This window comes from Haemaphysalis longicornis, unplaced genomic scaffold, assembly GCF_048455015.1.
Source record: "Haemaphysalis longicornis isolate Haplotype H1 unplaced genomic scaffold, Haemaphysalis longicornis Haplotype H1 scaffold_10, whole genome shotgun sequence".
NCBI classification, from domain to species: Eukaryota; Metazoa; Arthropoda; class Arachnida; order Ixodida; family Ixodidae; genus Haemaphysalis; species Haemaphysalis longicornis.
In genome coordinates this window covers 45,790,297-45,816,138 of record NW_027526204.1, presented here as the reverse complement: position 1 = coordinate 45,816,138, position 25,842 = coordinate 45,790,297, and the positions used below count along the sequence as shown (strand labels likewise).

At 46.8% G+C, this 25,842-nt stretch overlaps 1 protein-coding gene across 1 annotated transcript; it reads left to right on the top strand.

Annotated features, from left to right (window-relative positions):
* Positions 1–1,331: 1,331 nt before the first annotated feature.
* Positions 1,332–20,657, top strand: Rybp (ring and YY1 binding protein). Its single transcript, XM_077689318.1, has 4 exons — positions 1,332–1,642; positions 7,778–7,906; positions 11,254–11,640; positions 20,520–20,657. The coding sequence occupies exons 1-3, from the start codon at positions 1,617–1,619 to the stop codon at positions 11,600–11,602; spliced, it is 504 nt and encodes a 167-aa protein (XP_077545444.1). The 5' UTR covers positions 1,332–1,616; the 3' UTR covers positions 11,603–11,640; positions 20,520–20,657.
* Positions 20,658–25,842: the final 5,185 nt, after the last annotated feature.

Here is a 25,842-nt window from a genome sequence, read left to right as displayed (position 1 = left end):
GAGTGACGTCACTTGTAGGTGGAACCGCAAGATGTCCTCACGGGCGCTGCGTGGGAATTCAGGTTTGGAAGAGGGTAGAAACCTAGCCTATCTTCTGTGGAATCAGGGTGCCGTTGTAAAATCTTCACCCAGCGAGAGTTCTGAATGAAACGCCACATGGGCCTTCCCACACCCCTGCATGGGCTAAAGCCCCTCCATACTGCTCTCGTCCGCCCTGTCCGTGATGGAGGGCTTTAGCATGGGCAAGGGCAGAAGATCAAAAGGACCCGCCACTAACTTCACGAGAATCATGGGACGCCGCCCTAGCCAGCCCTGACTTACAGATCCAAAATTTGGACCTAATCAGCCTTGCGAAGAAGAGAGCCGAAGCCACTGGAGCACTGGACAACGGGTTCCACCTGTGATTCTTTCATATCTTTTTCTCCCCCTCCTATTCCCCGTTTTTAATTCAATATAGTTTATTCAGTTAGGGGGGCGTTAGGTTTAGCATTTGAGTGGATGTTTTATCAATCGATCGCGCACATGGACCACACAGGGTTTAGGATCCGCAACGGCCGGCATTTTCTCGCGTTAATTAGGGTATCTTTGATAAAGTACTGGGTTGATCGCGCTAAAATTCTTTGCACAAAGGTAATATACTTTGTACTGAAACTGGAAATATTATTCCCTTCCCCAAGAGAGGGCCCAGCTGGGACTTTAACCATAAACCAGCTGGTCCCAACTCATAGCCTCTATTGTTTTTCTGCATGCTAAAAAAAAACCCCCCTTCCTTTGTGTGTGTGGTGGGGGGGGGGGGGGTTAATTAAACATTAATTACGCCCTACCACAATACGAAATGCGGCCGCCACAAGCTGACCTAAAGCTGAAAATTTATTGAAGATCAGTATAGTTTAGAAATCGAAGATCAAGATGGTAGAGAGCTGGGCCTGTTAAGGGAAAAGGGTTAGAAGATGCGCTAAGACGAAAAGGGCTCTAGAATTGAGAGTGTCTTGGTCTTGTCGGGAATTGGGATGGTTGATTTGTAAGTGAAAATACTGTCTGATTAAAAAAAGGGTGTCTCTAAGAAGCAGGGTTACTCAATATTGAGTAACCCTGTCTAAGAAGCTTATTCTTTTTGTTAAAATTAGACAAGTATTTTATGTGGTGTTGAGCATGCTTCTTATGTAACGATTGCTATTTTTAAGTGATGCATGATTTGCGGTTAGATTAAAATTAAAAAAAAATGTTTAGGTTTTGTTTTCTTATTTTAAGACGTCGCTAGCGCCACTTACACCGCGCGTACAATTTGCGATTGCAGAGGTAAGCCCAAGACCAAAACATGATCACGTGACCGCAAAAAACCAGCGGGCCGCCATTTTGAGCGTCCTGCGCATCTTTTCATGACGACGCCGCAGCTCTTCGAGGCTGGTGCGGTAAGTGCCAGCGGGCCTCTGCGGCGTCAAAAAGGACCCGGTCGTCGGTGCCATCGTCTCGTCAAGACATCTAGGCCCTCCCCAGCCATGGACGGCCAGTGCCGGCCGCTTCTACGTTCGTCCATCTTAGCCCATCACAAGAATCGTCGTAGTCAGCCCGACGGCCCTGGCATGCACTCGAGCGCGGCCCGCTCGCAGTAGGCCATGGACTCCAAGAAAAGTCCAAACCGGTAAGTGACCTGGCGCCCCTCCTGTCCGGCCGGGTGGGGTGTGCTAAACCTGCGAAGGTGTGTTAAACCCTACGCTTTCCCCTTGCACGCGGAGGGAAAATTGAAAAGAAAGCCTGTTTACCCACATCGAGCCTACTAGCCATTGAAACGTACTCTTTCCTAGTTTATCGCCCCGGTGACACGACGCTGATCGAATATGTATGGACATCCTTTAGAGCAGCAGCGTCGAAAGCAGCCCAACCGCGTAGGCAAAGTTCTAGCGATACGCTTTTTTGATTTGTTGAAACGTTAACGCCCTGCGTTTTAGTTCACGCGAATCACGCTCACGAGTTGTTAAGCGAGAGTGTTTACATTTGCGGTAAACAAGTCAATGAACTTAAAACGGCGTGTTATTCGTTTACGCGAGCTATTTATACTTATATTTTTGTTTTTTAAGGGCCTTTTGTTTTCTTCGCGAATAATTCAAGTGATTCAAAACTGCTGGGGTACAATTGCGAAGGCGACGAACTGGGTGAACTAGATCTTCGTCGCGAATGCAAATAGACACCTTCGCGTAGTATCAAAAGGCCCCACAAAGCGTATTTCGATAACTCGCATTTAATGTACCGGTAAGAGTGTTCAAGCATTTCTAAGCTACTTTATCATTCTAATAACACTCTTTTAACAAAGCTGTTTTGTATTTACTTGCGTATATTCGAATCTACGTCGTCAACTCGGGAGTGTGTTCTTCGCCTCAAAAAAAGGGTCGGAAAGGAATCCTACTTGGTAACCGCTGATAATTGCCTCTCAGTGCTACGTTTTTTTTTTTTTTTTTTTCATTGCTCTCTTTGCACCACCCCGTCAGCCTGATGAACTGTAGATTGCTGTGTGAAAGTAGCCATGGAAAAAAGTGCATGGCCAACGAACTACAATCACAAGCGCACAAGCGATTTTACTACTTGGAGCACAAACTTCCGCATATAAACAAATTAAAAAGGTTTAATGGTTGAATTGCAGTATAATACCCGTGCCACACGTACACGATTAATGACATTATTTAGGGCCTTAAGATACCGAACGGCCATATTTGGTCGGGCCGTGCTACACGTGTAAATTCAAAGTTGTTAAATGTGTTAAGTATGGTGGTGAGTGAAAATGACCAAAAAGAAAAAGGGAAAAACGTCTTACAAGTGTTAAAAATGTTTTCTTGTGAAAGAAAATGTTTTGAGAAATAGTGTTTTCTAAAATGTGGGGCAAGCCATTTATAAAAGTGGCTTCAGCAACTGCTGTTGCCTACCAGCGGTTACCAAATCTGAAATATTCAGAAAGACCCGTAACACGATGTTTTGCCTTTTGCTGCTGCTTTAGTGAACTTCGCCTTCTTCAGAACTTCGCCACCAAGAGTGCACAAAAAATCATCTTATTTCGAAGTTCAGCTACGTTTCCGCGTCAGCACTCTGGTGCTGAGAGTTTTGTTGGTTTCATTTGGTGCTCATCGCGTTCGAGAGTAGGCAGATTTATGACGTTCGTGAAGGCGAATGAGTTGTCCGGAACTCCTTAAACCAAGAATTACATTAGAGGGAATGGAATTAGATTTTTGCATGTGTCAGGGAATTAATGGCATTAAAACTTGAGGCATTAAGCGTTTAATGTCATTTTTTGTGTACGTGTGGCAAGGGCATAAGCCTCGAAGGTGCCTGTGCATGGTAGCAGTGTGTGGAGAAAATGGACGGGTTGCTGGTGGCGTGGGGAACAGTTCGGGCACTGTCAAGAAATGTTAGTTCTTCTTTCACCGTGTTTCATGTGTCTGTGTTTTATTTCGCGCTGTAGCATCTTTTACAATGAACTATCAACTCGCCCAACAGTACACTTTGTTAATCTTCTTTCACCATTGATTGACTTGTTCAAGGAAAGCGCATTACATGACTAAAAAATTGGGACTGAAACAATGGGGATTGTCGGTGATAGTAAGCTGGCAGGTCTGGCAATTTTTACGGGCAGTGTTTTTTGTAACATTTGTCGAGCAGAAGTTTCTAGCTATGTCCAGTTTACGTTTGTAGAGACGTCTTATCATTGTCTCCAGGAAACATTCAAACCAGTTTGCAATGTCGTACTTTTGCATTCCTTTTTTCGTGAAAGGTCCCCTGAGACACTTTTTGAACTCCACTGCAAACGAACGGGGGCTGTGATCTTTAAATTATATGGCCAGGAACAGTGGCCTAAATCCAAAAAATTCACAAGGGGGACACATCTTGTCATGGCAGCAATTTTGTTATTGTGAATATAGGTTTTATTTTCAATTATATAACAATTACTATCATGCTTTGAAATAGAATAAAAAAAAAACAAGCATGGGTTTACACCTCACGTAATTGCACTGTGGTTTTTCAGGTATTAAAAAAATATGAATAAGGATAACGTGAAAAACTGGGTCTGTTGGTACATAATCTAGGCAGAACAACGCAAAAAAAAAAAAAACAAATACAGAGAGCGATACACGAAAAGGACTGCACTGAACAAGGACTGAATGAATAAGGAATATTTCGTGCAATGTTAGTTATGATCACAGGAGGTGTTTCCTAGCTTTAGACATTTTTAAAGGGTCCAAAAATGAGAGCACGTTTCTTGCACACGCTGACGAAGTTTTTCATCAACTCTGGTAATGGTGTGAGGTCTACTATGTTTTGATGAACATGTGCCAAAGTCAAGCAGTTGAGGTGTTCTTCTATCATTATACTATGCAGCCATGTTTTCCGTATTCTCAAGGCACCGAACAATCGCTCCGCTTCACAGGAAGAGACCGGCATCACCAAGACGATCCTGACAACACTCTCTGCTTTCTTGAAGTGCTGGTGGGCGGACGTGTGCATGTTCTGCAGTATTGCCTTGTCATGTGTGGATTTAAGGTTGCAGCGTTCTCCATGCAATAAGTGCACGCAAGACACAACTTTACCTATTTCGACACTCTTGTATTGTCGGATTGCATCCACATCTGCTTCTTATGGCCGGTTCAGGAGGACAATTTCCTGTGTCCTGTACGTCACAATTCCTTCCGAATCTCTATTAAACCTTCTCTCAGTTCCCGCTACGGCTGCATCAATTGTTGAAAGAATATACGTCAAAAGTAGGCCCTTGCTTCAACTGGGGCGTCATTGGTGCTCCTGTTTTCCTACTTCACTGGGCGCCGTCGAGATCTTGGTGGTTTGACAGGATGCACTTTTCCAGAGTCGCAGCCGTTGGCGGCTCAGGTGGCCGCCCACTTCGTATTTCCGGTGTCCTGGTGTTTCGTAGGAATGTAACACTCCTGCACCCTTCGATGAGTTCAGCATGTGGGGAGAGTGTCTTCACTGTCTGGAATAGATAATGGCTTTCTGTGGTCGGCCCGGAGTTTATCTCTTGGGACTGGGTACTTTTCTAGTACCGCAACAGGATTGATCGCCAGCTTAAAATCTCCGCACACGCGAATACTGCCGTTTTTCCTTGAAACTAGAACCATTGGCGCCGCCCATTCCGACGTTCTTACGGGTATATGAATACTTGTTCGTGCTACATTTTTTCCAGTTTTTCTGCAACCCTGTCTTGGAGTGCGAATGGAATAGTACAGGGCTTGAAAAACTTGGGAAGTGCACCTTCTTTTATGAATAACTTGGCTTTGTGTGCCCCAAGACCTTTGAAAAATACGTGGTAGCGCAAAAGCAGCTCCTCCACGCTCATAAGTGACTTCAGTAAAGCCTATGTCAAGAGCACTAATCAAGTTCCTTTCAAGGAGTGCAGAGCATTTGTCTGGGGCAAGAAACAATGGCAATGTCGCTTGCTGGTTGCTGAACTGTACAGTAATAGTAACTTATCCCTTGACAGGTGTTATTTTCCTGCACTAGCTTTGCAGAACAATGTCTGAGGGTTTTATTGTTAGCTTGGGAAAACTCTCTTGAAACACTGCCTCTCCGGTGATGGAGACCCTGGCACCTGTGTCAAGCTCCATCCGGAGCGATTTTTCGGACACTTTAACAGTTGCAAAAAACGGCGGAACTGTTCCGGAACTTCCCACTAACCACGTTTTGTGTGTTGCCGACAAGGGAAAGGAATTGACACATTTCCTGCAGCATTTACTGGATATCCTCTTGTACCCTCTGCTCGAGTGGCAGTTGTTGCCTGCGTCACACGCTTTCTTTGAACGGCATACTTCGGCTAAATGCCCCACCGTACCGCATGCTGGCATGCATTTGTGTTGTGCGCCTCTCCACAGTGGTAGCAACTTACTGGCTGGTGCTTGGGCATCTTCTTTAAATGAACTCCTTGAGCCTCCTCTGTGCTCGGTTTCTGCACTAGAAAGCTTGAATCATTCTTTGCGGTCTCCATTGCAACGAGGAGCTTCACTGCAGGGTCAAATGTCGAATTTACCTCTTCGAGAGGGTGGCATTGCCGCTCGCTTCGTATTTCTAGAGTCCTGGTATTTCAAAGGGATGTAACCCCAACTCATAGTGGTCTGGCCGGTCTTAGCTTGCACATGAGTGCTTGCCTTGTGGTAATAATTATTAGCACGGCCCGCAGCCTTGGCGCCGGTCAGGGAGTCTAACCTAATGGTAGCGCTGAAAAGCCAAGAGTAGAAACAGGCGTTTGCAAAGTTAGTTGCGAAGTGTAACTCGTTGGGCTCTAGCATACTTCTAGTTTGAACCGTCAGATGAAAAGGCCAGCACTTTTTTTGTTATAACGTGTATTGGTACAGGTTCAGTTAACTTCACAGCTTCACAGTGAAGTTAACAGCTTTTGTTAACTTCAGGAAACTTTCTTCTTTGTGTGAATCATGTTTATGTTCACCAGGGATTTTTTTTACAATAATAAAATTGTAGTCGAGAAATAGGATTCATGCTTCATTGTTAATGGCTTCCACAAATTCGTCGACATAAATAACGGTAGATTGTCGGGGCTTCTTCATTTACTTTTAATTTTAAGGGCCAGCCTAATAAACAATTGCGCCACGTCAGAAGTAACCTGCAGCATTTCAGAAAGCTCATTTTTTACAGTGCCTTCTGAAACGAAAAGCAGCCTTCACGGTTGGATTTTGTTTCGGCTCTTTGGAAAGGCTTCAGATTATTAACTGTCAAGCAATTCAAATGTGATGTGTGAAAGGTAAATCTAAGGGGGAACACTTGTTCCAAGGGGTGTTCCCCCAACCCTGAACAAAATGGGGGTCAGAACGAACCCCCCTGACCCCCCATAATTTACCGCACTGGCCAGGAACATCTGAGCCAAATTTTGCTCACCTACGTGCAGTGGGAACTTCGCAAATTGCCGCAAAAGAAGCATGAAAATTTAACGTGCTCTTGTTTGCTTGTTTTGACTTTGAACAGTGTCAGTTTCTCAAGGTAAATGTGACGAAAATAATGCATTTACTTACTTTGCCTTCCAGCAGATGAGGGTATTGGCAAGAAAACACAAATAAGGGGAAGATAAACATTTTTGTTTTGCACTTCTGGTACAACCGATTGTTGCTTGCACTGTGGGCAACCGTAAACTTATTGCGTGGTTGACGGGGAAAACCGTTGCATTCTGGAAGCTTTGGCAGGATGAGATGGTGATTAGATGGTATTACCAACGTGATTGCATCTGCATGTTTTTTTATTTCGTCTTGCTTTGGCCCATTAGTTCCCATAGTCACCCAGTAAGGTGCATGCAATTTGTTTCATTGTACAAGGTGAAATGTCATGTTGACGATTGTTTTCTGATCACTAGCCTAATGACATAAGTGGACTTGTTTTCACACTTTAGTGCCCTCTTAATGCGTGGGCACCTGGGCAGCTAATGAAAACAGGCGAAATTTCTAATGGGCACAAAATGCCCCTGGATGGATGTTCGTTGCACTTACAGCTTGTAAGTGCAAGCTGTAGGGCTTTACTTAGTACTCCACAGGGTTAGCGGCTGAACGGCCCATGGCAGGTAGCTGTATTAGTCATGAAACAAATTGCGAAGCTTTTGTGAGCAAGCCTTGTGTGTTTGTGTTTGCGACTTGCATGTGGCCTCAATAAGTGATCAAAGTGTGGATGGACCGCTGTTGCTCAAAGCCCAATTCCAACTCCTTGAAGCTTAGTATTAGTCTACACTTGCCTTTAACGATCTGCCAGTGAGTCCCCTTGCCCGTACGTGTTTGTGGTGCAGGCGTCCGAAGCGGCAGGCGCCGCCCAGCAAGGAGGAGCAGGTGTGGGACTGCAGCGTGTGCACCTACCGCAATACGGCCGAGGCCTTCAAGTGCCTCATGTGCGACGTCCGCAAGGGAACCTCTACCAGGTGAGAAGCTGCTTCTCTGTGGGCCGTGATGTGTTCCCCACACTGGAGAAAGCAGGAGGGCCCGACTGAACGTTCGCGACCGTATTCCTTTCGTGTTATTGCAAAAAGTTTTGCCTTAAAAATCATACTTGAATCTAAGCTAACAAAAAAGTTGCGAGGCATGAATCCTTCATACTCAAAGTTGTGATTTCTAATGTTGCTGAACATGCAACGTGTGCCGCTACGTCTGGATGGCGGCTTCTCTGTGGTCCGGTAAATGCCATCGGGGTGAGCAGCTCATCTGGCTGCTAGTGGTGCTTTGCTTGTTTCGCCTACTCAGAAGTCCTGTTGAGGTTAGGCATTGGTCTAAAGTGGCAGCGTAAATGAGGTAGCATGTTGGAGCCGTTACTTTGTTTCTAGTGCAGATAGCAAACAGCAGTGCTTTTTGTACAAGCACATGTGCAACAGCCCACGCTAAGCCAGAAGGGTGTCTTGCACCTTGCTGAAGGTTGGCTTGCATCGGCTGCAGCCGTCGCCTCTGCCGTGCCCGCTATTGATCAATACAGTTTCCACCCAGGCCATAGGGAGGTGTTGGTAAGGCAACATTTGGTAGTTCTGGGGCTGTAATTTTTATAATTAAAAATAGGGAAGGTAATGTGAGTGTCAAGCGCAAATTCTGCATGTTTGGTCTACGTGGCTTTAACCACCTTAGTCACAAAAAGAAAGCCATAAAATTAACGCGTCTTCTCATTGCACAATGTGGAGGATGCAGCGATAAGGGTGACACATTTGAATGGAGGCTGACCTATAAGATTTGCATTTCACATATGTATAGAGAATTCTGTTGGCTTAGATTAGAGTTACATATCAACTGTACCTCTTGCTTGAATGGAAGGTATCCCATGGTTCACATCCTGTGCTAAAAGAGAAATGAGCAATTGATGCTTTGCTGCATGACAGTTGCAGGTGGTCGTGGAGGAAAGAGTACTTGGGAGAGGTCCCTGGGATCCTGCATTTATGGCAGAAAGTGTGATGGGGAGTGTTGTCGTTTTTGCACATGCCTGACCACCTGTGCGTGTCCGCGTAGAGCGTGAGGGTTGTGGGGTTGCCATGGCCAACTTCCGATGGACTTCATCGGCACCCAAGGACCAAATCGGTCTTGTTGATGGTATTCGGTGCAGTGCCTCAGTTGGAAAGATGTTGGTATTGCTGAGCCTGAGGATGCAGGTGCAGTCCTGGCTGTGGCAGCCATTTTACCGGTGGAAGCAGAAAGTTAAAACACCCATGTGCCCACATTTTGGCGTATGTTAAAGATTCGCCGGTGGTTGAAGTTAAAGGGGTCCTGAAATACCTTCCGCCGATGCATGGATGTACATGTACCCAAATAAAGCAATGTATTTGCAATCTCCTCCCGCAAGAATTTTGTTAAAGCGATGAGTATTAGCTGAGAAATCGTAAATCAAAAACCGCGCATTATCGTCGCTCCGCGTTTCCTCCTCCTTTCGACCTACTCTCCGCTGTTGACGGCTCGCGAGCCTTGCCTCCCATGATGCTGAGCTCCGCACCGGTGACGTACTTCCGCTATTGCGCTGCTCAGACTGTCGTCTGCTACGGGCAAGCTTTGTTGACACCATGAATCCCTCAAGGCAGGAAAAGCGAACGAAAAATCTGGCCGCATGTATGCGGCGGCCTCGCCTTGCCCTTTCGCGGTGTACGTTGCTGGCGGCACATGACTTTTTATCGGCGGCGAACTCGCAGCCGCACGGGGAGGGTCGTGCGCTCGTTCCCTTGATGCACCTCGCACTGTTTATCCAAAAGGCGCCGTATCAGATGTGGCCCCGCTGGTGCCGGGTCTTATTTTGCGGCGGTGGTAATTCCTGCCGGCGGCATGTGAAAAAGTCATCTGAAACCGATACAGAACCCGTGCACAAAACGCTTCAATCATGTGACCAGTTCAGCTTGGGGCGACGCGTGGTGGTGAGCGGCAACGTTGGCAAAACATAGTATTAACTCTATGCAAAACATGCTCCGGCGCGGCTCTGAGCTTTCTAACGCTGGAGCGAGCACCATTTCTTTGACAATATCAAACATCGGTTGCCCTGGCAACAAGGCACAAACCGCTCTAGAAGTCAGTTACGGTTGCGTGATCCCGGTTCAGCTTGGGGCCCCACCTCGCGGCATATGGGCACTGCAGGCGTACCACTCACTCCCATTGGGAAGTGCGAGATGCGTTTGGCATTACAGGAGGCGATGGTGTGTGTGTTGTGGACGCCTTTGTCGCCTTTGTTTCGCGATGAAATGCGACGTTGTGCTTCTGCGAATGGATAGTGCTTCCCATGGTCTGGATTATCTTTCTCGAGCGACGTACGACTCAACCTCGCATGGGGTATGTGCAGTGTGCGTGGCTAAAAGCCATCGGCTTGTGCGCCAGAGTTAAGTGACTTGCTGTTCGTCCCCGCAAAGCGCGCGCGAGGTGAGTACCGAATTTACGACGGGCAGGAGGCAACCCATCCTCTGTCAATCGTGGTTCAGACTTTCAACGCATGTTGTGACGTTGTGTTCGTTAGAAACGCATCTCTGGATTCTTTTGAAGTTGAATATGCGTCAAACCCGGGCATTCGGCTCAGGGCGTTCTCTGCGATTGCACGAAAGAAGTGCCACGGGGCTTCAACGCTTTCTTTATGGAACGTACTCAGGTAACAGAATATCCATGTCGTGTTATGGCCGTGTTGCATTCAATACAAACGGTTAAGCGTTTGTTTTACACTTGTTTCGTTTGTCGTAAAATGCCCAAGCACTCCGGCACTCCGCTGGCAGATCAGCCGGCGAGCCGACGCTGAGCAGACGACTCATCTCTTTGCCGGAAGTGCGTGAAAAGCCGCCCAATAGCAGGATGTCTAGCTCATGACGAACATCGGGGAATCGATGATGTAGACATGTGAAGATGGCGGCGTCCAAAAACACGAAGGGAAGGGTGAGAAAAAAACGACAAACTTTGCAACAAAAGTGTGAGCTTTCCGCTGCGCGTAAAAGAGTAGTACCTGGCACAGAGGACGTTGACGACCCAATCTAACGGTTGCGCTAGTTCATTTAGTGTGCTCAAAATGCCTTTCAGGGCCCCTTTAATCCCGGGCCCTCTACTACGGCACGCCGAAGTGTAGGTTTGGGGGTGTTACGCCTGCGCTACACGGCCGTTTCAAATGCTTTTTGAATTCCTTTGAACCAATTGTCTCTCGAGTGCCGCATTGTAAATACATGGGACGCACTTGTAGGTGAGTGTTCAACTGTCAATTGAAAGTTGCCGTGTAGCACAGGCTGATATTAGACCCTCGGAGTCTGAACTTGTGTTCGTGTGTGCGTGCGTGCAGGAAGCCCCGGCTGAATGCGCAGCTGGTGGCGCAGCAGCTGGGGCCAAGCAGCGGCCGGCGGGGGGCCGGCAGCCGGCTGCGGGCGGGTGCGGGCAGCCCCACGGGGGGCAGCTCGGCCGCCGGAGGGGAGGGGGGCGAGGGCCGGGGGGGCCGCCACTCGCACCACGGCTCGGGCGGCCGCCCCCGCCTGAAGAACGTGGACCGCTCGTCGGGCCAGCAGCGGGCCGTGACGGTGAACAACGTCACCGTCATCATCACCGAGTTCCAGCCCAAGCGCCTGTCGGACGCCTCCTGCTCCTCCACCGATGGGGCGCACTCCGACGGAGGCGGACACGCCGAGGCACGCTGAGCTGCGGCTGCTGGCCGCCATGGAGGCAGGAAGAAGAGGTATGGAGGTTATCTCGTGTCGATACCCCCGGGTGGTCTAGATTAATCCGTGGGAACCCACAACAATGTCACACATAACCAAGGTGTTGAGCTGGACAAAAACCATCCACCCATCGTACTCTGCCAATGCACCATTTGGGTGTCACAATTATGGGGCTGGGGTAACAATGCTTTTGAGTGCTGTTTTCTCACAGGAAACTGCAGTAATATAATAGATAAAATTCCGATGTTAGATACTTTAATGGCTACTGAAGCGCTTTTAAAACCAGATAAAACTACTTTCTACAATTATTACCTTGGTCAGATTATGCGTATGAACTTTTTTTCGGCATTTTTAGCTTGGGTACAACGGTATGCGTTGATAAAGTTGACCCGACGCCCCGCCCACTGCTCCCTGCCGCATCGCCGGAAGAGCGAGAAACTGAGAGGCAGCGACCGGAAGTAGCGTCATATTCGGAAGATGGCCAGTGACGTGCGCCACCGCTTCGCTGTGTCCCAGTTTTTTGGGCTAAGTTCCGAATTAAGGAGGAGGCTGGTCTTAGACAAACTTTTTTATTTTTAAAGCTATTGAGATGAAAACTTCCAAACAGATGTATTTCGGCATTCTGATTTCAAATATCAATTTAGATTTTGGATATCGCAAGTAGTTCTAATTTCATAGATATCATTGTTCAAAGCCTATCCCCAATTTTAAAAAAAAAATCTGCTTTAATGATGCTTCTAAACTGCACTTCATTGCATTGCTTAGCAACCAGGGAGCGCAATAAAAGTATTCCCATGCTTCTAGCCTTCCTACAATGAGGGTTTTGGTTGTAGGAAGGCTAGAAGCATGGGAATGCTTCTCTGGTGGAGGTGAAAAGCGAGAACGCCCGTGTGTACGAGATTTTGGGTGCACGTTACAGATCCCCAGGTGGTCAAAATTGGTCCGGAGCCCTACACTACGGCGCGCCTCATCGCCTGTGTTGCATGCATTGCCGCATTAAACCCTGCAATCGATCAATCAGTGAATTTTTCTGAAGGTGGCCACAAAATAAAAAGGACCGAGCGAGCGGTGTGCGAAAACTATCGTCACACCACTTTCTGGCACAGAACTTGCTATCGAGATAGCAGAGTGCACATGCGGGGCCCTCGCAAGGCGGTCACTGCATGGCAATTTTTTTTTATTTCGTGAGCAGCGTCTTGTTTCTCTGGAATAGTGAACCCGTTGAGGGACAAATTTTTTTTTAGATGCGACGGCATCTCATTCACTCGCCTTGTCCCTCCATACGGCGTTGTCGTTGTCCGTCCACACCTCTCCTCCATTCTCCTCGCCGCGAGCTGCGCTCTCCGCCGCTCACCCCCTCTCCTCTCCGATAGCGAACTCTCTCTCGCGAGGGGCATTGGATTGGCTTGTCTTGGATTGGATTGGATTAAAGTGGATTGTGTTGGATTTTGTTGTGTCATAGCCGCGCCGAATTGTGTCATAGCCGCGCCAGGGGGTTCACGGCACGTTTCACGCGATGGGAGAATCAACCTAACGGAAACAACAATGGAACCCCCTATGCATCGCATCTACACAGGGGTTCCTGTGAGGGGAGGTTGGAGTAATTTTTTGCCAAATGTGATCCCCGAGGGCCGATTTTTTTTTATTGCAGATATCAGTTTTTCTGACGAATCTATTTTGAGAAAAAATTGTAATTTTTTTAAGGTGATCATAAAAGGAAAAAAAAAAGAACCATTTGTGTTGTTACGTACGCGTGATTTATTCATGAGTAGCGTAAGCAAAATTCTGAGAAAGTTTCGCAGACGAAAGAAGCAGGAAGCGTCCGGATGACAAAACCGATGACAGCCGCCGCACACCCACGCGTGACCATATGCGCAAGTGATAGCTGGTGCACCGCATTATAAAGCGTAAAAAAAGAGAAGAGCCATCGGTGCAATAAAAAAATGTCATGTATTTCTGCAGTGTGGCAGCACATGCCAAGCAAGAGAAATGATCGAAAGAGGTGCGCTTTTTAAACATACTAGCAATGACGTACATGTACGTCGTTGACCATTTTGGAGGTGTTTGCCGGGGACGTACATGTTCGTCATTGACCGTGAAAGGGTTAAGGAACCTGGTAGCGCTTGTGACATGCGTTGGAGAACACGCACAAGGCAGGGCGTGAGCTGGGCAATTGTGTATGTTGGGCCGACATCTGTTCTTCACCCCGTCAATGTGCCCCTGAACGAGCTCTTAAAGTATAGAGTTTCAGCCCTGTAGAATTAGTGGATGGGGCAGGAGGGAAGAGCCCAGGTACCAGCGCCATGTGTGAAGTGAGGGCGCTCGTTGAACACGGCCTTTCAGTGTTCATCATGCCCGGTATGGCTCACCAGATGACAGGTTCCATTTTTCACATGCTGCAAGCCTTTGCCGAATACACAAACAGGGCAGCTGGATAGTTGACACTAGGAGGCTTTAGTTCTGTCCAGTGACATGTGCTAAAGTAAGGGAAACAACATTTATTTTGTTTACGCAAAGCGAGTTAAACTTTTTTTAAAGGGGCCCTGCAACACTTACCACTGACTACTCGGAGTGTATTTCAGGGTAAAGCCTATTGTCCCAGCAATCTCCTCCCGCGAGAATTATAAAAGTCTATTCACTATCACCAAGCATACGCGAGATGAAAAATAACGCATGATCGTTCCCTCTCTACTCTGCTGCAGACTACCAACAAAAGCTGCACGTTCTCTCCCATACATGGGGGTGGCTCATGGCGTTCTCTTCGGCGACCTTTGACAAATCGCAGGCCAGGGAGTTTTTCCTTTTTCTCTGCAATGTGGAGGGGCCTATTTCCGGTCTGGTGCAACAAAAAAAGCGGGCATTGCTGCCTACTCGCGAGCACGCGCTCACTCCAGTAGGGCGTTTTTGAAGTGGCAAACGTTTCTTGTCGAGTGGTCTGGTTGGAAGTGAAGTATTGAGTTCGTCACTCACAGTCTGCGCGCACTGAAAACAAAACAAAAAAAAAAAAAACCAAAACTGTTTGTACATGTTCAAGCATAGGAGAGGTTGGTGCACAGCGCCAACAACGGCAGATCATCACAGGAAATGCAAGAAATAAACCGTGAAGTTGACCAGCAACAGCCAGTGGGACAGCTACCGCTTTAATGATGTGATTAAAGCAGTGCATAATGAGAAATTGAAGAGAGCGTGGTTAATTTTAGATGCGACTGCATCTCATTCACTCGCCTTGTCCCTCCATACGGCGTTGTCGTTGTCTGTCCACACCCCTCCCCCATTCTCCTCGCCGCGCGAGCTGCGCTCTCCGCCGCTCACCCCCTCTCCTCTCTGATAGCGAGCACTCTTTCGCGAGGGGCATTGGATTGGATTGGCTTGGATTGGATTAAAGTGGATTATGTTAGATTTTGTTTATTCATAGCCGCGGCAGGGGGTTCACAGCACGTTTCACGCGATGGGAGAATCGACCTAACGGAAACAACAACGGAACCCCCTATGCGTCCCATCTACACAGGGGTTCCCGCGAGGGGAGGTGGGAGAAATTTTTTTCCACGTCTTTCACAGCGATTTGTGCACTTCCGCTTCACGTATTATTTGTCTCGGGTACTCCAGGCAGTGTAATTGTGTCTATTTGCACTTCCCAAAGGGTATTTTGGTGTAGAATTGTGTGTGTGAAGCTGACTTTATTGTGGATGACGTTGCCGATTTGATTATTCTTGGTTCACATTTTGGCTGGTTTCCGTAACCTTCCTAGTGAAGGGGGGACGCGGCTTTCAACTTCGGAAAAATGACCAAAACATCGTTTTTTTGAAACCCACATATTCGGCTTCTATGTTTCCTATTCTGTGCGTCTGCAAAGTTTTTACGCTGAAAAGCGTCGCAAAGTGGCATAAAAAAATACTTTTGTCAGGCGCGGTGACAAACTATCAGCGCAAAAGGCCGAAAAAACGGCAATTTTCGGAGCGCTCTATCTCCGCAACGGTGCCACCGGGCGCGGCCATTTTGATATGGTTAGATCGGCCGAGCGATCGTCTTTCCGGTTCCGCTCGTCTCTGTTATCTTCGTTCATTCACAAACGCACAAACGGCAGAAAAGAAACGACGCACAAACGAAGCTAGAAATAGATGCTGAAGCGCTATTGGTCCTCCGGTCGGGGCGCAGACCAACGACCCTCCTGATTGGATGTCGCGGGCGCAACGCAAGATGGCGGCCACCTGAGCTGCGTAGCGAGCGGTTCGAGTTCATTTTCGCCGCTTCGCTCGGCCGAGTTTCTGTTCAATCTGTGGTATTCAACACGGACGTTATTGCGATGGGAATGCCAGAGATAACGAGCCAGATTACGGGAAGTTGTGTGGCTCGAAAGGCGGAGGTCATCGAACGCTTCGTGGTGCGCGTGAATCTACCGTCGCCAGACCGCGGAGGGTGACGCGGTGTGCGCGCTTGCGATAGCGGTTCGTGAAGTGAACTTTTAGTCGGATTTGCGATATTTACATGCTTAGTTATTGCTGTGTTTTGACTGTGGGCTCGCTAGCCTTGAGAAAGAAACGGTCGACGCGTCAAACGCTGCGGCGCGCACGGCATAGCCGACGCGCATTGGAGCATCACATGACTGGGCAACCGGTTACGATTGAACGCCAGTAGTTGTAATTAATGCCTGCGACGTTAGTTTTAATCTTAAAAGCGACCTGACCAGCCATATCAGGTATAATCAAAGCTCGATATGTCGCGGTAAGCGTGCGCTGCGATGCGCGCGAGCCATATTGCCTTTCTTGCGCAACGTTTCCCGTGCACTTGTAATTTTCATGCAAACAGGTTTGAGTTAGTAATATAGGAATAAAAATATGCTCTCTGCGTTAAAAATGTACGTTACTGTGGCAGCATTTAACAGTGATTTTTTTAGGTAAATTATTGATACCATTGCTCAGGGCATACTGGCTGTGCTGCGAGAAATATTGGATGCCTTGAATGTCAAAAGTAGTAAAAAAAAATAAGCTCTTGCATTGAAGTTGGGAGTTATGCAGAATACTCTACCAAGCTTCAAAGTAGCTCATTTTCAACCTTGTGGTATGCAAACTTTTGGCAATGAACACCTGCACTATGAGTACTAAGTTGCTGTGCCAGGCAAGATAAAACATAAAAAAAAGCCAAAAATGTTCAAATTTAAGTAAAAAAAATGCTTAACTTGTTGCCATGGTGACAGCACTGCAAAAGGAGGTTGTCCAGTGCGATACAGCCAACCAACTAACCTACTTTGCATTGAAAGCCCATTGAAACCCATCTCCCCTCCGTTTGGTTTGCAAAGGGGGGTATGTACTCTTGACGGAGGAGCTGAAAATGATGTTTTCTGGAAAGAGAAAGGCTGAAAAGGTACTCCAATTTCAAGGCAAGGCCTTCCAGAAGCCCCATGTTCAAAAGGACATGAAAGGCTACAACCGTGACGACTTTTGATATGTGAAACCTACGTTGCAACTTCGGAAGCCGTTTTCTCAAAACAGTTTTTTTTGCCACCTGTGTCGCTTGTCCCAGGGATTTCTTTGTGACCGCTGGGTCTATTTTGATTCCGTTTCTTGCATTACATTCCTTGATGAACTGTTCAGGTCGTGACACTTTTGGTTTTCCAGATTTGTTTTTTGTGATTTTTTTATTCAAATAATCGTTGACAGTTGACATGCCTGTTGCACATTAACCTCTAAAAAAATAAAAACTAAAAAACATTGTGTTGTAAAAAAAAAATTCTAAAACTGTCACGACCTCGTCCATTCATTTGGGAATGCAAAGCACTTCGAACTAGTTCTCTATCGTGTTTTATAAGCCGCTCAAGCTCGGTACAAGCGGAACAGAAAGAAAATTTTATACATAAAAAAGTTATCAAAATACTAACTTCAAATTTTTATGGTGTTATCACAGAAGCATTTCCAGTTGCTGTGCCAATTTTCATCAAAATCCACAAAGAAATAAAAAAGTTGATTTTGAAAGCCACGTCCCTCCTGAAATTGTCCTATCAGAAGCAAGCGTTTGTGACTTAGTATTGCAGTTTTTTGCGAATTCTCCATTCCTGCTTTCTCACTTCAGGCATGCACTGCTGGGTGGTGCAGGTAGTTTAGTGAGGGCAAATGGGCCAGGCTGCACCACCTCTTCCACTACAAATGGTTAAACTACTACTCTAAAGAAGGGCCACATTAAAATGGACAGTGAGTATGTTGACTCCGTGACAACAAACGTGTCGGCAGAATCCTGTAGTTGGATACTGCCTTGTAAACCCAATAGGTGTCTTGTGGGATGTTTTATGTGTGTAACGGCAAGGGCGTGGGTTCTGTTCTTTGTTTCAAACGGCAAAACTTGCGTTTTTTTTTTTTTTTTTGGTAGGAGCTTCACAGTTGCCTTATAACAATACTGTTTATAATGATATATTGGATATAACAATGAGCAACAGTGGCACTGCCCACTTTTGTATACTTTCTATGGTAAAACAAACCGCTTATTACAACGCTCCAGTGCCGCGATTTGCTGCTTGATCGCTGTGCACCGTTAACGGATGGATGCCTGCTTTCAGCTTGGAATCATAAGGTAACGGCGTGTGGCCAGGCGTTGGCCACTCACGGTTACCTTACACACACGGTTACCCTGCAAGGTTACCTTTGATTCAAGAATAGTAGAATGAAGCCATTATCGGTTAGGTGTTCACTTCGATAGAAAATTATTCCTAGGGGGTGGAAGGGTGGGAAAGTTGCTGGTTAGCTGCCTGCCACCCCTTTTTTCAGTTTTCTTCGGTAGATTACAGTTTGTTACAACTAACGCATTTGTAATTCCGACCTGGCAGTCCTTGAATGAAACAAAGCTGCGTGTTGTGTCATGGCCACTTTCGCTAGATTCAGAATAGCGAATGCACTTGCAAATGAGCCGGCATGTGTGCTCATGGTTTCTCAAGCCGAGTTTTCAGCATACAGCACACTACTCAACCTTAAAGGGACAGACAACCGATTTTTGTCGAATGTTTTCTTTATTCCAAATGAAGGGCATCACTTAAAGCACCTTAACCCCAAACGATATTGCTGATTACGCCCGAGAACTTTTGAAATTGCAGTTGTTCGATCTACCAGCCATACAGGTCCCGCCAAACGGAATACAGTCGACGGCCGATTATTCGGACCCTTAAGGGACGGCGAAAATGGCCGAAAAATCGGGCAGTCTGAAAAAGCAAATGTTCCCCCAAAAAGCTCGACGTCCTGGTGCCGAAAAAAAGTTCGAAAAATCAAGCATGTCCACAAAACCAGGTGTCTGAAAAATCGGTCGTCAACTGTACTGGCAACCATGGCAGTAATCCGTGCTTCAATATACTTTTAATTGCATGTGAGATGGAAAGAGGCGTTTAAAAACCTACCCCAGGCTAAACCAACAACGTGCAGCCTTTCCTATTCCTTTATGCGGTGTTTGAATTGCGTTGAAATCGGCGGAATTGTTTGGACACATAAGGTAGTGTCACGTTAAGAGACCACGTGTAGCCACCTTTTCGTGTAGCCATGATTTCACACGTCCCGCGAAACCTAAAAACGGTGCCTTGCGAACAACTGACGCCATCTGGCATATTGACAGCTCATTTTTTGATTTGATTATGTTTTGTTGACATTTCGCTTGCGAAAATGGCGCCGAAAGTGAAATTTGGGCCCGCGATAGCAGCAAGTTGTGTGAAAATGGCGTTCGCTTCACGGCGCACTCCGCAAAACCGTGGCAGGGACTTCGGCAGCTGCTGCTGCTGCTGCTGATTTTTGTTACTGCAGCAGCGGTGATGACTCCATCAGTGACGTGGATTCGTTAGATTTCAGTTCTCTTGAAGACGCTCCCATTCAAATGCCTCGGACTTCTACAGCTGCTGCGGGGTAGGTTCGTTTTTGACTTTGCGCTGTATTTATAAACAAAACGCGCTTCCTATCTGATGACTGCAGTTTTACTTTGATGTGTAAGGTCTGGACAACGTACGGCGGGGATATCTTGCAAAATGCACCGCGCCGTATCGTGTTATCGCCTTCAAGATAGCCTGGCGCTCATCTCGGATTAGCGCTGTAGAGTGACGCGTGATGCTTCTCAAAAGCACTGGATTTTTCTTTTTCTTGTTTTTTACCACTGAAGTGGTAAGGATTTTGTGAGAGCACATAAAAGTATGCTTAAATGAATATTTTAGAGATACCAAGTTACCCTCGAGTGGCTTTGCGGAGTGGCACAGCCGTCAGTTCTGCTAGGTTCACGGGTCTGCAGAGATTCAGAACTTTGTGTACAGCGTTGATGTATATATTGAATCATAGCTTAGGAACGTAGGAACATTTTGTATATCATAGAATTCCTTAAGTAATGTTTAGGCTCAGTAAAATAGCCTATTTGTGTTTTGTGTATACTTTTTGTGCATTTTTTTTTTTGCATTATTTCACCATTGAACCGTAAATAATTCATCGCCAGCCTATCTACGTTCACTGCAGGGCAAAGGCCTCTCCCATTAATCTCCAATTACCCTGGTCCTGTGCTAACTGCGACCAATTTATCCCCACAAACTTCTTGATGTCGTCTGCCCATCTAACTTTCTTCCAACCCCTGCAACGCTTTCTTTTTCTAGGGATAACCGTAAGTAGTTGTACCTTTCAGAAAACTGATGTTATGTGTTTGAAAGAGCAGTCTATAAGCTACAATTTTATGCATAGCAAGGCTAAATGTGTCCGCTAGGTCAAGACAAAAAAAAAGTTTTGTGGAAGCGCTCAAAATTGGCCGTTTTTCCGCCATAACGAAAGAGTTAGGAACACCTTGTTTTTCCTTTTAAATCTCACTTGTCCCACTAATGCGCAATTGCTAGGGGATGCGCCGAAAAACAAACGCAACGTAGCTCACCGCGGTGGTCTTTTGTTCATGCGTGCAGGTGCCGCCGCCATTGCCTGCTGCTGTGACTGGTGTGCCCGCAGTTGGCCACCCTTGCACCATGATTGTGTTCTCTTTAATCGGCCAGCCAGCTGCGTGCGGCGCCACATACCACCCGTTCCAGTCTCCCGTAGTCCAGCCCTGGAGTGCATTGATTAGATGACAACAGCAGCAAGGAGTCTCTCTCAAGGTTCGCCCAAAATGTGTCTCCCACCAGCCGACTGCTCGTTCAAGCTCTGAGGGCACGTTGGGAGGCGTAGTGTGCGACTACGGGGGATTGGCCGACAGACGGCCGTTGCCACCTTGCTTCATTGCCGCCTCTTGCCACATCTTGCCTCTGAGCTGGGAGGGGGCTTCAAAAGACGGCGGCCATCTTTGAGGACGGAACGGGCAGCGTGGTGTCGTCGTAGTGGCATTGAACTTTGTGCCACTGTGTGCCGTGCTGTGTACAGTGCTCCATCTGCTTTGCCGATTGTGTCCACTGCGTCTAGGTGTGTGTGTTTGTGTGTGTGTGGATGTGTGGTGCTGGCAGGATGGCAAGATGGGAGCGAAATGCGAGGCGAGAAGGGAGGTGCTTGGGTCCGTTAGTGTCGTATAGTGTCTTTACTGTGCGTGCGGCGAAAAAGGATTTTGCTGCATCGAGTCATCGCTCCGTCGAGTGGACGGTGATTGCTAAGTGGACGGTAACAAATGGGTGTGTAACAGTGAACAAAAAAAATTTGTCTCATTAGCGCATTAAACCGCCGTGAGAGAGGAGGCCTCTTTATTCCGAAGTGCGGTTTGTAGCGCGGCCACTTGGGAGACTTGGAGACTTCTTGACGCCGTGAACTGGGCACTCCACCAATTCAGATTCTTTTGTGGCTGCGGCTGGCTCATTTGTCATTGAATGTCTTTTGGCCTGTGATTTTTTTTTTCATTCCTGGTTGCTGACGTGGCAGTAATCGGTTCTTCTTAAGCCTAAATTTCTTCTTTTTTAAGCCTAAATCACACCCCCACTGCCAGCTGTCATTGTGATCATTTCCACAAGCTGTGTCATTGCACCCCTTAGACGGCATTGCCAATGTCATTTCAGTCGAAGGAGTTGACTGCAGGCGCGGTTTTAAAGCAAAGTACAAAACTGCTGCGGTGGCATCGACTGCTTGGTTTCCACAAGCTGTCTTGTACACCACAGCTGACTAATGTGTTCGTAGCATTGAGGCCTCAAATGGGGCCTATCTAACTCAATTCATTCACATTTAGCTGGTGGTACGTGAAGGGAGTTATTCAAGCATCACAAAAGCAGTTTTTCAAAGCTGTTTTGAGAGCTCGAATACGTATCTCAACAGTCATGCCAACATTCTCAAGCTACGCAATTTAGGGCTAACATTAAGTTGCTTTTTTTTGTGGTGCTTTTTATCTTATCTTTGCTGTTGTTACACCAAACTTGCACTAAACTCTCGTATGTGGCATAACTCTGCACTCATTAATTCCATACAATACCTAGAGAGGGATCTGGTTTTACTGTCGACGTGAACTCTGGTACAGCGCTCATGCATTCACTGTAGTGGCTGATTTGGATTGTTTGGGCTCAAAACATTGTTACCCCAGGGCAAAGGGCATTTCTCACAACTAAAACATTTACTTAAGAATTTGAAGTTTACAACTTACACTGTGTGCAAAAAATCTAGGCAATTTGCGCAGAACCAAAGGGTGCACATAGATTAAAAATAGATTAAAAATAGTTGTTCAATACGTCTGCCATTTGCTGCCACGAACAGCGGGAAAGGTACTTTTTAAAATCAATGCTACCCATTTCGAAAAATGCATTTCCAAACTGTTCTTCCAAACATGCTGCATTTTACCAACACTCGCAAGGCTGCAGAGCAAAACCAGGACTGGCTCTACAATCCGATCGATAGTACTCGTCGCAAGCCAATCCAAATCCACCACCGAATCCATCAGGGCAGACGACTGCAATGCCACATTCCTCTCTAGTTATTGTGCCTCTACTGGAAGCATTTGTCTAAACATCACTGTGGCAAGTATGACTGAAGCTTCTTATTTTGAAGGGAATTATTTGGTTTGTTCTCAGATTCAGGTTGAATCGTAATTTTATCTGCCAAATCTTGTTGTGTGTGAAGTATTCGTAATCTGAATGTATGCTGGGTGACTGACAGCTTTCTTATTCTCTCCCTCTCTCTCTTTGTGTTTCCATTGTCTGTAGCTCTTTGCTACATGGTATTTGTACAGTAGGAGGGTCAGTGAACACATCATATAAAACTGCCAACGCATTTGTTACGCAGGCTTGCAGTATTAAGCTTCACAAATTTTGAGAGACACGAAAAATTTGTTTCGGTACCCAAGTTGCATATGGGTGACAGGCACAAGTTTTGTATCGTTAACTAGTTCAAATGTTCTAATCTTTTTATCAATTTTTTTTTTGTTTAGGTACAAGATTGTACTAATGCTTTTAAGAAGCTGCTACATGGAGCTAATCTGCTTGTTTAAGAATCTGGTAGGCTGAATTCATGGAGTGTGTAAATTTGGACGATGGTTGCAAACCATACACTCTTGTGTTTTAATGTATGCTGCGAGTTTCAGTCAACTTTAACGTGCTATGGATCTTAGTGTCAAAATTATGCCGTAGCAAATCCAGGCGCAAAACCAAATTTCATGCACCTCGAGGTTTTTTTTGTTGTCATTCCTGAAAAAGAACAATTGTAAGATCATTTCAAAGCCTAGAATGGGAACATTGGCAGTGTCGCGAAATGCAGCCAACTCAAAATGTGGTTTTGGTGGTCACTGATGGCACCGTGGCAAGGCCTGCCCTGTCAGTGTCCACTCGCGCGATGGACTAAGAATTGCTCAGTTGCGGAACTGCAGGGAGTCGCGTTCAGCGGTGCGCGGTCGACTGCTGCCCTTGCAGCGCACACTTCTGGTCATGGAAAAGCACCGGTCTCGACGGACTTGTGGACACCAAACCGTGCGTCTTCTACCAGCGCGGAACTCTATTTATTTGACCTGGTGGAGGGGACACCCCATTTTCTTTGTGACCGTGCGATCGCTGCAGCGCGAAACGGACTGTCTTGCCTGCTTCCCAATCATCTCCCCAACGTGTGGAAACGTTTTATTCAGAAGGAGGAAATAAATACGATTTTTTTACACTGCCTGTCCCCCTGCTTCTGGCTCTGAGCTTGGGAAAGATAAGAGTCAAGGCAATGGTCGATAGACGTTCAGAGAGATGGGATTTCGGCAAATTTGCTACTTCCCCAAGCTGATCGTGCTACCGTGCAGATCAATTGTGAGAATGTTATACAATTGTTGCCCTTTGTGAGCCTACCTTAAAGGGGCCATGCGGACAAAGCACAAGTTTGGTTTATTTGAAAGATAGCCTCGTTAGAGTCATGCTGATGCCACTTATGATGCACTCTTTGCTCAGATAAGCTACATAATTAGGAAAAAAGGGAATGGCCATGTGGCCCACTAGCTCATTTCCCGCAACAGAGCCTACGATGTCATGTGCCCAGCTGTCCGGTTGGCTGAGGCCGGCAAAATCAAGCGCAAATTACGCACGGCATATAAGCTTGCCGAACGAGCTATTTGCGTTTATATTGAGGGCACATTCTTTTTATAGCAGTAAGAATTGTGGGGTAAACAGTGAGAGTTGCGAATAGAAGTACTAATGCGTACTGCTGTTGGTACTGCGTGCACTATGCTCGGTTAACCTGCACAGCACTGCAGCGCTTTGGGGTTTTCTCAGACGACACTGGCCGATTGGCATTAGCGATGGTGTCTTACGTGACCATAGTTGTGAAGCGAACACCATGTTTTACGAAACGATTATTTCTACCTTAACAAAAACAGGCCAGGTACAAATATGGTCAAAAACAAAGCAAAGGCAGAAAATGGCCCTTTGTGGTTGGTGGCACCATCTGGGTTGACTAACGGTAAATGAGGCTCCTCATTTGGCTGCAAAGCGGTTTTTGTGATGTCATTGCAGATGTCGCGAAAACACACGATTTGATGGGAGAATCAAAATTTTAACCTAAATTGAGTAATTTCTCGGTGAATAAAGCATCGTTTGCTTTCGGACAAGCGCTGGGGCCACTATAAAACAGGAAATCTTTAGAATAAAACAAACGTATTTTCTCTGCATGACCCCTTTGAGCACCTGCTGGTGTTTTCTTTTTTTTTTTTTTCCTTCGCATTTTATTGTTGCTGGGTGCAGGCGGGCTGTATTGTGCATCATTTGAAACGAAGGCTAAGGGGTCACGAAAACCCTTGAGGTTCATCATATGGGCATTGAATAGCATGATCACACGAAGTGACTGGCTGTCACTTAGGTTCAGTTAGGTTTTTCCCTACCTTGACGGGCACACTGAATATGATAGGGAAGGGGTCGAAGGGTTGAGCACAGGAAAATTACAACGAAATTTACTTTGATTTACTTTGATAGGTCCAGCTATTCAACCTGCTCATTAGTAGCCTTTGCTAATTGTTAATCATTTCCTATACTGGGCCGGCATGCTTTGCCCATTTCTGGCTTGATATCTTTCAAGCAAACCTTGTATTGGCTGACTCGTACGTGTCGCCGTCAGTGTTGGCGTCGTGCTCTGAATGCAGAAGCATTGTGGCGGATGGTTGATTGATTCTAGGGTTTAACGCGCCGACGCAACGCAGGCGATGAGGTGCGCCGTAGTGGAGGGCTCCGGATTAATTTTGACCACCTGGGGATCTTTATCGTGCGCCGAAATCTCGTACACACGGGCGTTTTTGCTTTTCGCCTCCATCAGAAAAGCGGCCGCCGCGGCCGGGAATCGAACCCGCGACCTCGTGCTCAGCAGCGCAACGCCTTAGCCACTGAGCCACCGCGGCGGGTATTGTGGCGGATGGAATTGGTGAATCGATCTTGAGCCTCTCATGGCAGCTGGCATCACTGGTAATTACAATGGTACCTAAATTGACATTTGAGCCAAATGAGAATTGGAGAATAGGCCCAGCCCTTCTGACAGCAGCTGTCGGTCATTGGCCAACCCTGTTGAGCGGCAGGTGACCAGTCGAAACACAATTGAGAACTCTATACTGAGAAGCTATGAACCTCTATTGTAGCTTTATGAAACAACCCGCCGCGGTGGCTCAGTGGCTAAGGCGCTGCGCTGCTGAGCACGAGGTCGCGGGTTCGATTCCCGGCCGCGGCGGCCGCTTTTCTGATGGAGGCGAAAAGCAAAAACGCCCGTGTGTACGAGATTTCGGCGCACGTTAAAGATCCCCAGGTGGTTAAAATTAATTCGGAGCCCTCCACTATGGCGCGCCTCATCGCCTTCGTTGCGTCGGTGCGTTAAACC